At 36.9% G+C, this 12562-nt stretch overlaps 1 protein-coding gene across 1 annotated transcript; it reads left to right on the forward strand.

Moving 5' to 3' along the window:
• Positions 1-7089: 7089 nt before the first annotated feature.
• LOC136982016 (uncharacterized) lies at positions 7090-8002 on the forward strand. The gene is made up of 2 exons (XM_067278455.1): positions 7090-7312; positions 7371-8002. The coding sequence occupies exons 1-2, from the start codon at positions 7090-7092 to the stop codon at positions 8000-8002; spliced, it is 855 nt and encodes a 284-aa protein (XP_067134556.1).
• The last annotated feature ends 4560 nt before the right edge of the window (positions 8003-12562 follow it).

Raw genomic sequence — 12562 nt, forward strand, 5'->3', positions numbered from 1 at the left:
GCATAGATCCACGTTTCATCAGCGTAATGATTTGTTTAAACACTATACAGTCAAACCCTTTTTTATGCGGTCTTTTTATGTGCGATTTTTATTTGTGCGATTTTTTTATGCGAATTTTTAATTTGTGCGGTATAGTTGGCGACTAGTCTCGTGCGATTCGTCATGTCTCACGTTTACTTATTATAGCTAAATAAACTTATTATAGCATAAATGCACTTATTACAGTAATATTATTGCATGAATATGCGAAAAATGAAATAATTTACTTTTTAAGTCAACAAAACACCACCTGGACAAAAATATGTAAAACAGACGATAAACCAGACGATGCAGTCAAGTGCTGACATCTGTTGTCAATAAATTCTATTTCGTACGGTTTTGAGTTATTTTCTGAGACTTTTTTATGCGGTCCCCGTTGACCGCATAAAAAATATTTTTTTAATTGTGTTGCGAAAACTATTTTTTACAGCCATTCGTGAAGTTTCGTGCGATTTTTTATGCGTTTTTTTTAATGCGGTCCCTATCCCCCGCATAAAAACGGGTTTGACTGTATTTAATGTTACCAATTTCACAAAAGTAGATGAAACATTCATGAGATAATGTGCATTATACCTTGATTAGAAATAAGTAACTTAATATCACTATTTTGATCAAATGATTATATATATAGTTGTCAAATGTCAACAATTAGGTACTCAAACTTTACGTGAATTACAAGACATTTTAGACTGGAAACTAATTTCGATATACCAAAAACTGAAAGTTCAAAAGAATTTCAAAATCGACTTTGTTGGTGTCAAATTTTAAAATACCAGAAAGTGATTCGATGTACAGTACTTTGATATATATATTTTTTGTACTTCATAAGAAATTATTATTTCTTGTAAGATTTTAAAATCATATTTCTGAATTAGTGTGAGATTCGAATTTTTAAAGGATATTTAGCCTAATTTTCACAAAATTTTAACTTAATTTCTTAACGCGATCGTTAAAATATCATTGCCGGAAAAAGAGATTAAATATCATCCTCGTCATCAACAATCGCTAAAAGTTTATAAAACTTCGAAAACGTCAACATTTGCCCGTACAGACATGGTCGATCTAACGTTACAGGTACCGAAGAGTACAGATGACGTCCGATTTCGCCGTCTTCGCATTGTCCCAGGAACACCTATGACCCTACACCTGCCAAATGCAACTTTCGTCTTCGACAACACTTAATCACATGACCATTTTTCCAGGCTGATCCGAATATAAGACAGATACACCCCCCTGAGGAGGACAGTCCCTACGAATTCTTAACTGGTGCACATGCATAGTCGCGATAAAATTATTAAATAATGCAAACGCTCATAAGGACAGATACTCGACCAAACTGCCAAGAATTTGCGCAAGAGGTATGATTTTATCCAAAACTGTAAACTCTCTCTCTGTTCCTAATTTTGTACGCGAGAACTTAAACGCGGGGGTATTCGAACTGCCTAATTGTCCGCGAATAGCCCAATCGACGTCGTATTCGATTTTATGTATTCTTGTCATTTTGTAATCTTGTTACTTTGTTATTTTTGATTTTTCTCGTTAATGGTCTATTACTCATATTTCGCATACACCATACCGACAGCCCCTCTCGCCCTCCTCCACTCGACCTGACAATCATATCCCAAGCCAAGGGACCAAGAAACGAAACGCGCCAGCAACTGACGAAGTGGGCAGTTTTGACCAAACTGTTGCCGGTAAAAGGGTAAGACATCGCCTTACCCCGGTTACCCACAATTAGTAAAAATAAAATATAGCCCAAAGTGTATCGAATCGCAACTACTTCTAATAGAAATATAAATTTTTAACATATCTTTATAAATTTAAAGTACTTAAAACTAATTTCATTGTTCCTTAAAAGTTGTAGAACATTGTCAATTAGTTTCATGTTCAAATTTAAGACTTCACTGTTCCATTAAAAGCTGTATTCATAAAAGTACAAAATGAAGAATGTGTTGGTAGTTCCGAAACTGAAAGTGTCAAATGTGAAACTATGCCAAGTAGTTTCGAGTCCGAAACGCTTCCGGCAGAACTACCAACCTGTAACTCTGGAACGTTCGAAATTAGAATCGTTGGTAGGCCTGCTAGAAAGTACCAATCACTGCATATCTGTCCTTTATCGGACTTGATTTCATTATTTTAGTTTTATTAAATTGTGAATCGTTTATTTACCCAGCTGTGTGTCACTGATAAAACAACTATTATACGTAATGGAAAACTAGAGCATTTGCACGTGACTTGTTTTGCCCATATTCTACGAAACTGTACTTATTCGATGTACCTGTCAGATCCGATATCGGTCATATAGAAATTGTGCGTAGTAAGGATAATTGGATTTGTTCTCATTACAACACAAAACGTATTCGCATGTACGATTCTGTAACTCTACGGAACTCAAAGTATTCTCACGGAGAATGCATCCTCATATTAATACTGACATCTTTCAACTTTCTGAGAGTACGGCAACAATTACTCGCTTTTGCCGTCTCCTCAGAATTTGGCGACAAACCCGATACCTTTCGATACGATCGTAGATAAATGAGTCGTCATTTTTGAAAATATTTAATTTCTCTAAATTGCAGAATTTTCTACAGATACCATTTAAAGGTGTTGTTGTAAAAATTCCACCATTGCCGCTAAGTCTGAATAGTAATTTGAAATACATATGGAAAGTGATTTTCAAAATTTATCTTTAGATTTATTTTTTCAGTGCATAGAGAACACATATGCGACGTTTTTCATCTTATGCCCATCCTCAGATATATACATTGTAAATGAGTAAACTAATGTTACTGTTTATAAAGCACGAAATGAAAAACCCAGTGCAATTTCCAAAACCATACCTGTAAGCCTTACAGGAACAGAAACTGCAGTCAAGCGTGCCTACATAAATCATTCTCAAACTATTATCGTTTTATCTTAGAAGCACGTGAAACAATAAAGCATAAAACCTTCAATTACTACGTTTCACATTAATAATTATTTCGCTATGAAAAGTTGTGATATCAGGGACTTCGAGTAACTGTTCCGACGTCAAAAGCTGTAATAGAAATGTGAAAAACTTTTATTATATATAGTTTTGGTATTGGTGCTAATGTCATTTTACATAAAACAATATTTCGGTTGTCAAATGCACAGTTTGCAGTGCAGATCACAATCGCTTTCACTGTTGCTTTAGAGTGTTATGTGATGATAACTCAGTAAAGTTCAAATCCTCCAATTTCCGTTCTACGGTCCGTCAAAAAGAACACCTTAAGACTCCTTGAACTCAGACGGCAATATAATAAATAGCAATATTTCTTAGTTGCTTCTAACAACATAATATTAGTCCAGGCTTGTTTCTCCTTGTTTCAACAGTCGCGTTGCCTTATATTTAAGTTCAGATCCGTTGGCCGACCAATCCGGAGCTCGGCTGAGCTCTCTATCGTGTCCGCCTCGGTTGACATACCTGTCTCGACTTGTCCAGGACCTACTACCCTTTCCAGAAAACGTGCTTCAACGAGTGAAAACTTCACTTAGTTTGTCACTACCCGATGGGCCTCCTCGACAAACTCCTTCAAACTGTTTATAGTGAAATAAACGTTGGAATTACTAACATACTAATTATTCCAAATTAGTATTGGAAAAAAATCTGTAAAGCTCCGCCAAGTGTGTTTAAAAACCAAAATATTGTTTTATTTAAAATGACATTGGTCCCTATACCAAAACTGTATATAGTTACGAGCAATTATTTATTGTGACATCGTCACAATGCCGGGCTGCAATTTTTAATCGTATTTTTAATTTATTTAACTTATATTCTCTCCATCTCAAATTAGTACTGTAATGTTTTGCCCCTTTACATCATACTTTTCCTTCAATAATAGAGTCGTGCCGGTCATCTATTAACTACTTTCAGGGGAAAGGTTTTGCATTTAAATAACGTCACTTCCGGTTTGCACACGTTCGTATCTCCTCCTGCCACAAATCTGTCCAAATCTGTTTCTGATGTAGTCTAACTCTGTTCTCGAGATTCAGGAAAAATGGACGGATTGACGATCACGGGTATTTGTAAATCTACAATTTTTACAAGCTACAACCTAAAAATTCTTCACAGTGTTATTACAGCTTTTGATGTCCGAACGATTACTTGACGTTTCCGATATCGTGACTTTCCATAGCGAAATTATTATGAATGCAAAACATAGACATTGAATGAAGGTTAAATACATCTAAGATAAAACTGTAATCATTTGAAAACGATTGATCCACGCATGCGTGAAACAGTTTCTATATCTGTAAGGTTTACGGGTATGTTTTGGGGAATTACGACATTTTCCGTAAAAATAATAAATAAAATTTAGTTATATACAGATAAAAACTGTATTGCAATCAGTAAAACACACGCTAGACTTGCAAAAAGAAACCTTTGGTTTACTTTACATACAATGCCACATTGAGCAATAACAATTAGGCAATATGCATTTTGGGTTTTTCTTTTCTACATGAGAGGCTACTGATGAGAGGCAATATACATTGCCTCTCATCAGTAGCCTATACAAATCTTAATTACACTAGTACATAATGAGTATAATGGCAAATATTCAAAACTTTATTCGTATTTTTGTGCCTTTAGTAACCATTCATTCTACACTTCATAACACAAAGATCTCCAAAATTGACGACAGTTTACTGATTCGGTTACAAACAAATCCTTATCCGTAGGAAACATCCATAAACCATTCTATATAATCAATATATATTATAAAAGTAAGTGTACAATGTTCGTGCCGCTAAAACTCAAAAACGAGTCCCGGTACGATCGAGAAAGTTATATGGTGCAGTAGCGCTCTATCCCCATGCATGAAGAAGGTTCCCCTTTTTACCTGAAGGGCGGTGCTGTTGAAGATATAAGGGCTCGATCCACAAGAAGATCCGGAACTGTACGACATAGTAGTGAAAAACATGATTCACGGACCATGCGGGCAATCAAACCCCAATTCGCCATGTATGGGTGATGGAAAATGTACAAAAAAATACGCAAAACCATACTTGGACGACATACAAACCGGAGATGATGGCTATCCCAAATACAGAAGACGATCACCCAAAAACGGTGGCTTCGCATCAAAAATACGAATACGAGGCAGAGACGAACTGGCAATAGATAATCAATGGGTAGTACCATATAATCCACTACTTTCCAAAATGTTCCAAGCACACATAAACGTAGAATACTGCAATTCAGTGAAATTCATCAAATATGTCTGTAAGCATGTGAACAAAGGCAGTGACATGGCAGAATTTCAAATAGCTAAAGACAGCGAACAACAAAACAGAAACGACGAGATCCTCATGTACCAAACGGGAAGATACATCAAGAGTAACGAAGAAGCGTGACGGATTTTTGGTTTCCCATACACGAACGCGAATCAACTGCGCAACATCTAGCAGTACATTTGGAGAATGGACAGAGAGTTTACTTCACAAAAGACACCGCCAGAAAATTGCAAGCGAACCACCTCAGAACACATTAACAGCTTTTTCCAACTCTGCCAAACGGATCCATTCGCGAAAACATTATTATATATCGACGTCCCTATCTATTATACGTGGAACAAAACAAGAAAAATCTTTCAACGACGAAAACAAGAAATTCTAGTAGAGGATCATCCGGGAATCATGAAAATTGACGCACTAGGCCAGTGGTTCCCAACCGGTGTTCCTCGGAACACCGGTGTTCCGTAAGCATCTCCCAAGTGTTCCGCAGATTTAGTCGCAACTCGTAAAGTGTACAATCGTATTCGAGCCGCCGAATATCAAAAAATTAAAATCATAAAATTTTCATAAACTTAAATATATATGTACGACTCGTACTTATGGAGTGTACTACTGTTTCGAATAAGATAAAGACAATGATAAAAACTGAATGAAATATGTAAAAAACATCAGGCACAAGTTTCCCATTAAAGTTATTTAGGTATATTTTTTCCTGTCTTAGAATTGGCGTTAATAATATGAGTAGAGATTTTGAATTATAACTGCTCAATTCTAATAAAATAACTGATGACAAGCTTATGTATTTCATATTAACTTAAGTAAGTGTTCCACTAAAGAAAATTGCTCACAGAAGTGTTCCGCATCCTACAAATGGTTGGGAACCACTGCACTAGGCCGAGTATAAACCCTACATCCGAATAACGCCGAATGTTTCTATCTCCGGATGTTGCTACACGAAATACGAGGACCAACAAGTTTCACAGATCTCAAGACTGTTGACGGTAACTTATGCCAGACGTACAAAGAAGTATGCCAACGCTTACGACTACTAGAAAACGACAACCACTGGGAATTAACACTACAAGAAGCCTTAATCACAGCCTCAGCTGAACAAATCAGAGACTTATTCGCCACAATTCTAACAACACGTAACCCATCGAATCCAAAACAGCTACGGGACTCCTTCAAAGAGAGTATGAGTGATGACATACCGTACCAAATCCGACAAGCTCATCCAGAACTGGCCACCGAATTCAACGACGACATCTTCAATGGAGCACTCATTCGCCTAGAAGATAAATGCGTAGCAATAAAAAACCAGACATTAGTACAACTTGGGATGCCAGCACCACGAAAAGGTGCTTTCAATGCGCTAAACTTCGAAATTACAAAGGAAAAAAGCTACAGCATCAACGAACTAGGCCTACTTCAATGCATTACTCACAACAAACCACTCCTCAATGACAATCAAAAAAAATTTACAACGTTATCGTGGACCGGATCAACGAAAACACTGGCGGAATTATTTACTTGGACGCCCCAGGCGGCACCGGGAAAACGTTTCTAATAAATCTATTGCTGGCGGAAATACGTGCTAAACAACACATCGCACTTGCACCGGCATCATCCGGCATTGCAGCCACACTTACGGAAGGAGGACGAACTGCCCGTTCGGCCCTACAACTACCGTTGAATATAGCCGAAGAACAATTCCCGGTATGTAAAATGTGAAGAGAATCTGGACGGGGCGAATTTCTAAAACAAGTTAAAATTATCTTCTGCGAGGAATGCACGATGGCACGTAAAAAATCACTCGAAGCCGTGGACAGAACATTACAAGACTCGCGAGGAAACTCCGAAGTGATGGGAGGAGCTCTACTCATACTCTCGGGAGATTTTCGACAAACACTTCCAGTTATCCCCAATTTAACACCAACGGACGAGATCGATGCGTGCTTTAAAAAAATCACATCTCTGGCCACACATACAAATACCGCGACTAACAAAAAATATGAGAGTTGAACTCTCGAAAGACGACACAACAGCACATTTTGCTCAAAAACTTTAACAAATAGGCGAAGGCACATATCCCTCTGACCGGACGACCGGCCCGATCGAACTCGACGGTGATTTTTGCAACATAGCCACTACCGAAAACGAACTCGTCGACCAAATTTATCCAAACATTGTTCACGACTATACCAATCCGGAGCGGCTATTTCAAAGGGCAATTTTGGCAACTAAAAATAATATTGTCGACGATATCAACTTTAATATTCGAAAGAAAATTCCCTGTGAGGAGAGAATATACAAATCGATCGACACGGTGGTAAACGTCGAAGAAAGTGTCAACTTCCCCGCAGAATTTCTAAACTGTTTGCGAGTACCGGGAACGCCATTACACCGCCTTCGAGTGAAAATTGGATCTCCGATCGTACTACTCGGAAATCCGAACTCACCAAAACTATGTAATGGGACGAGGACGATCGTCAAACAGCCATCGAGTAACGTCATCGAAGCCGAACTTACGACTGGAAAGGACAAAGGACACGCAGTATTTATCCCCGGAATGCCGCCGATCTCTACCGAACTGCCATTCCGATTTAAAAGACTGCAATTTCCAATCAAATTAGCCTATAGTTTTACAATTAACGAAGCTTTAAAACATTGCGGCATCAACCTCAAAGACTCCCGCTTCCCCGGATAACAAAATGAAAAATGTTTATAAACAAGTATTGTAAATAGTTAGAATATGTTTTCAATAAAATTGTTTTACCTCATATTTTAAAGTTCATCCTTTTATTCCAACTACCACACAATCTCGTATCAACTCCCCGAGCGAAGCCGGGTACCCCGACTAATATACTATATAAACTAATTAAGCTTATGACCTTATTGAACATTTAACTACATAAACCTGTTGACAACTATTACATATAGGTTCTTATTTACATAATATCAAACTTAATTGTATTAATAATGTTTACTTCCTCGGCAGAATTACCTACAATAATACTCAAACACCAAAACACTTGCTTAGCTTACTGCTATCTTTAATTTCTAACGTTTTCAACCTAATTTTCATAGGTCATCCTCAGGAAAAATTTATTACATTTCCACCTTCGAATATAAAGCTTTCGAATGCTCGCGACATTTAATTGTATTACTTATAATAAATGCTAAATCGACAAATAAATGCACTACATTTTATTAGACTGTTTATCATAAATATATAACATTAAGAATAAACTATTCGACAAAAGCGATCCCAACTACAACTTATTTGCATACTGAAACATCTGTTATTTAATTTTCGTAGTTTGTTTTTTAAAATTCATTTTTAACATGCTTTTTAATTTTCTACCGATAACCATGATCTTTTCCGATTATTCTATCGTTATTTAGATTGCACCTTTCTTGTATGCAATGTTCATAAAAAATATAATAATAAAGTTCGATCTACCGTATTTAACGTTTAACAGAACGTACTCAGCAAATAATTATTAGATTATGAAAACACACCTTAAGTTGCCCAGATAATTTATTGAAAACAAACTAACGCGTTTGTTTTTAATAAATTATCTCGGCAACTTAACCCTTTCCACGCGGAAAACCTTTAGCATTAAGTAAATTGGTGGAATTCGTTATGCGGCGCATTTTTGCATTTTTTGGGTAATTTTTTAAATCGCGATATTTCGCTTCAATATCGCGCTATATTCAATCTGTTTTTGTGTTTGATTAAAAACATATCACAGTTTACGATTGTTTAATTTTTAGTTTAATACAAATTTAAAATAATATTAAAATTTGAAGCTTAGTAACAAAAGGAAAAAAAATCCATTTAAAGGGAATCGCTAAACTTTTCACATCTATTAGTTAGACACATCTGTCTTCTTGTAAATAAAACAAACCGCAACTCTCTAGCTGGAGCGGGGGAGAAGTTATTGCCATTATTCACACTATGTCTCTAATTACTTAGCTGGGAGAGTAGTCGATTGTTATTGTGAAGCGACACCGATTAGTCAGCTGTACGACTGTGTCAGTCCTAGAGCTTTGCTCTTACTTTTGTAAAATAATTAAATGTATTCAAAATATATATGAATTCATTTGACAAAAATTTTAAAGCCAAATTAACAGCGCGAACACCTTCCATAGACTTACTATAGGAAGGTGGAGTTTCCGGGAATATTTATCGCTAGATAGTTTTAAAAACATATTTACTCGCCTAAATATTGTCGAATTAGCTAATTTAATGTCTAAGTGCATTAAATTAGTTAATTAGAATTAAAAATCGATTTAAAAAGCGAATTTACAGTGATTGTTTACATTTTACTTCCAAGGTGGAAGGCGGGGCTTTTCGCGGCAATTTTTTCGTTTCATAAGTCTGTGATTAGTTAAAGTAACGTCGACAAAGACAGAAGAGACTCAATAAAACTGTAGAAGGAGTTTCCCTTTGATTGTTTTCAGCCAACTGTGTAGTTAACTGCGAAGATTTACTGTAGAATAGTAGGGGATGTATTTACCAAAATATTTATGGCCCAGGGGTGGTAACAAAACGTTTATTGGCTTAAACAAAGTCAATCGACATACAGAAGAGCGAATCAAAGCTAAGATCTCTGGAAAACTCGAATATAGCACAAATTAATCGAATTTTTTAATTTGGACCGATCGGTTTGTTTCGCATCACCGATAAACGAAGAAGTCACGTGATACGGACCGATCGGTACCTAACCGCATGGAAAGGGTTAAGGTGTTTTGGTAATCTAATGAGCTACTGTATTTCTCTTTACCGGCTGTTATATAACAGACTAGCAGACCCGGCCACGCGTTGTTGTGGCTCAAAACGTATCTATTATAAATGTATAACACTTCTCCGTGGGGGGAATTTAAAAAATCCCTTCTTAGTATACATTCTGTTGACGTACCCTATTAAAACGCAATCAAAAACACAAAAAACCGCACCTAAAATAGTTTAATAGAAGCGGAGTTCTTCACCGTAACCCTTAATCCTGTCCTCTCCCGCGCGAGGGAATATCGAAAAATTCCTTTTTAGTGTCTATTTCGTGACGTACCCTATTGAAACGCAACCAAAAACGCAAAACACCGCATCTAAAATAGTATAAATGGAAGCCGAGTTCTTCAGGTAAGCCTTAATCCTGTCCATCTCTTCCCCAGTGGGGGGAATTTCGACATGTGTATTCAGCGCCGGATTAAGCCTCTAGCGGGCCCTAGACAAAATTTAAATTGGGGCCCCATTTAAATAAGTTGCTTCTAAACAAATCTTATATAATGGGACATTAGCGTAGCTAGCATGGGTGACATCCGGTACGGATACCGTGGTGTCACCCTTTTTAACTCTTTTATAAAACACTATTGAATTGTAATATCTTCGCACTCGAGCAACTCGAACGCTATATCGAATATGCGATGTCGCGACGTATATGTTTAGATTTAGAAAATAAATCGTAACCATACATCAGTACTACCACGAGAGGCGGCCCTAGGAATATTTCTAGATGGTGCGTGAGATCTCGTGGCGTACATTACTTCTGACGCACGGGTGGCTGTTGACCTTTTTTTCTTTTTAGGTAATGACTAGTCGAGCGGAGCTTAGTAGGAATTCTTAAATACAGCCTTTTACTGTCCTATCGAATTTCTTTAAATAATTTTTAACTCGTTTTGAAACAGAGAAATCTTTTGCACTCAAGCCGGGCCCCTCCGAATTACGGCCCCTAGACCTTTGTCTACTTTGCCTATTCGATAATGCGGCACTGTGTATATTATATAAAAACACGTGCGTATTCTAAAGCAACGTTGTGTCAAAATTTCAAAGAAATCGGTAGGAACAAACGAACATCACATTTTTATTTATATACACTGATAGATGATCCGCTTTAGTTCATCCTCACAGAAAAGATAATGCCTCACGATAATTTGATAAATATGGATAAAATACTGAAATCTATACTTAAATGACTGTTCTGTGAATACAACAAATTGTAAATAAACAAAAATACCGTATTTTATTGCAAATCTATTGTACTCTATAGATACACAATGTACTACAGCTACACACTCTGGTCAGCACTCACCCGACTCATTAAAGGGGAGCGCACAATTTCTCCCACTCTAGCTAGGAAAATCTCACCCCGCGTTCTTAAGTCTACGGTTACACCTGACACGTGTTACAAGTTGGTAACGTTTGGTTCAGTAGTTTTCACGTTAGTGGTCACAAACGAAAAATACCTCGTCTCTTTATATAGTGAGTATAGACCAGGGGTGGCCAACTTTTGTGCACATAAGATCTACTTTTTATCGTAAAAATGTGTCACGATCGACTTGTTGTCATCGGCATAGTCTAAGTGGGGAGAAGAAGTGTGAAATACATACTATGTTTATACACTGTGTCTCAGTACGAAGTGCACTCACTGCTTATGAGTCGAGTCATAACTGCATGCATACAGTTGCGTTCGGTTACAAATATAATACATTAAGTCAAGACATCGCTAGCGATCGATCGACAAAATTGGCTTGGCGATCGACCAGTCGATCGCGATCGACTTGTTGGCCACCCCTGGTATAGAGTATAGATATAGATGTCAAGGAAAGCAATCGGACAAAAAATGACCCCTAAGGTTTTTTTCAATTTCCGACTCGGAGAACGGTGAAACGTCGGAAAATGCCATAAAGGAAAACTATGTATTAATATACTGTAATTTAGACATTTTATATCGAATTTCGAATTTCATAAACAAGATTTATCGCTATTTATCACAGTATTAAATACATAACTGGTTAATAATTTAAAGTTATTTTCCTAATTATCTTCGTCGTTCAAATATGGATTATCGTGATTGGAACAATCGCGATAATCCATATTCGTTAGACATTAATTCCACCTAAAAACGTCAATTATTTTAGAAAGTCGGCTTTCTGCGCTTAATGCCATGGGCCAAAACAAACTCTCGTCCAAAATCAGACGTTTAAACTCCGAGAAATAAATTTCACAATTTTTTTTAACAAAACACGGTATCGAATCAATCAAACAGCGTAACTAGGAAAGTCATAATTCGATTTAAATCATTTTCCAATAAATGTACTATATTCCGCAACACATCGACCTTAAATAAAACGACGAAATAGGAAGTGGCGACGAGCACCCCTCTTGGCCGCAAAGAATCGAATCGAGTCGTTTAAAAGAACGTCTTCCGTTTTAATTCCGATAGGCGAACGATTCACATTTGTCGCAAATGTCCACACTTCCTTG

This window comes from Centruroides vittatus, unplaced genomic scaffold (genome assembly GCF_030686945.1).
Source record: "Centruroides vittatus isolate TY-2023 unplaced genomic scaffold, ASM3068694v2 contig_8, whole genome shotgun sequence".
In the NCBI taxonomy this organism is placed as follows: domain Eukaryota; kingdom Metazoa; phylum Arthropoda; class Arachnida; order Scorpiones; family Buthidae; genus Centruroides; species Centruroides vittatus.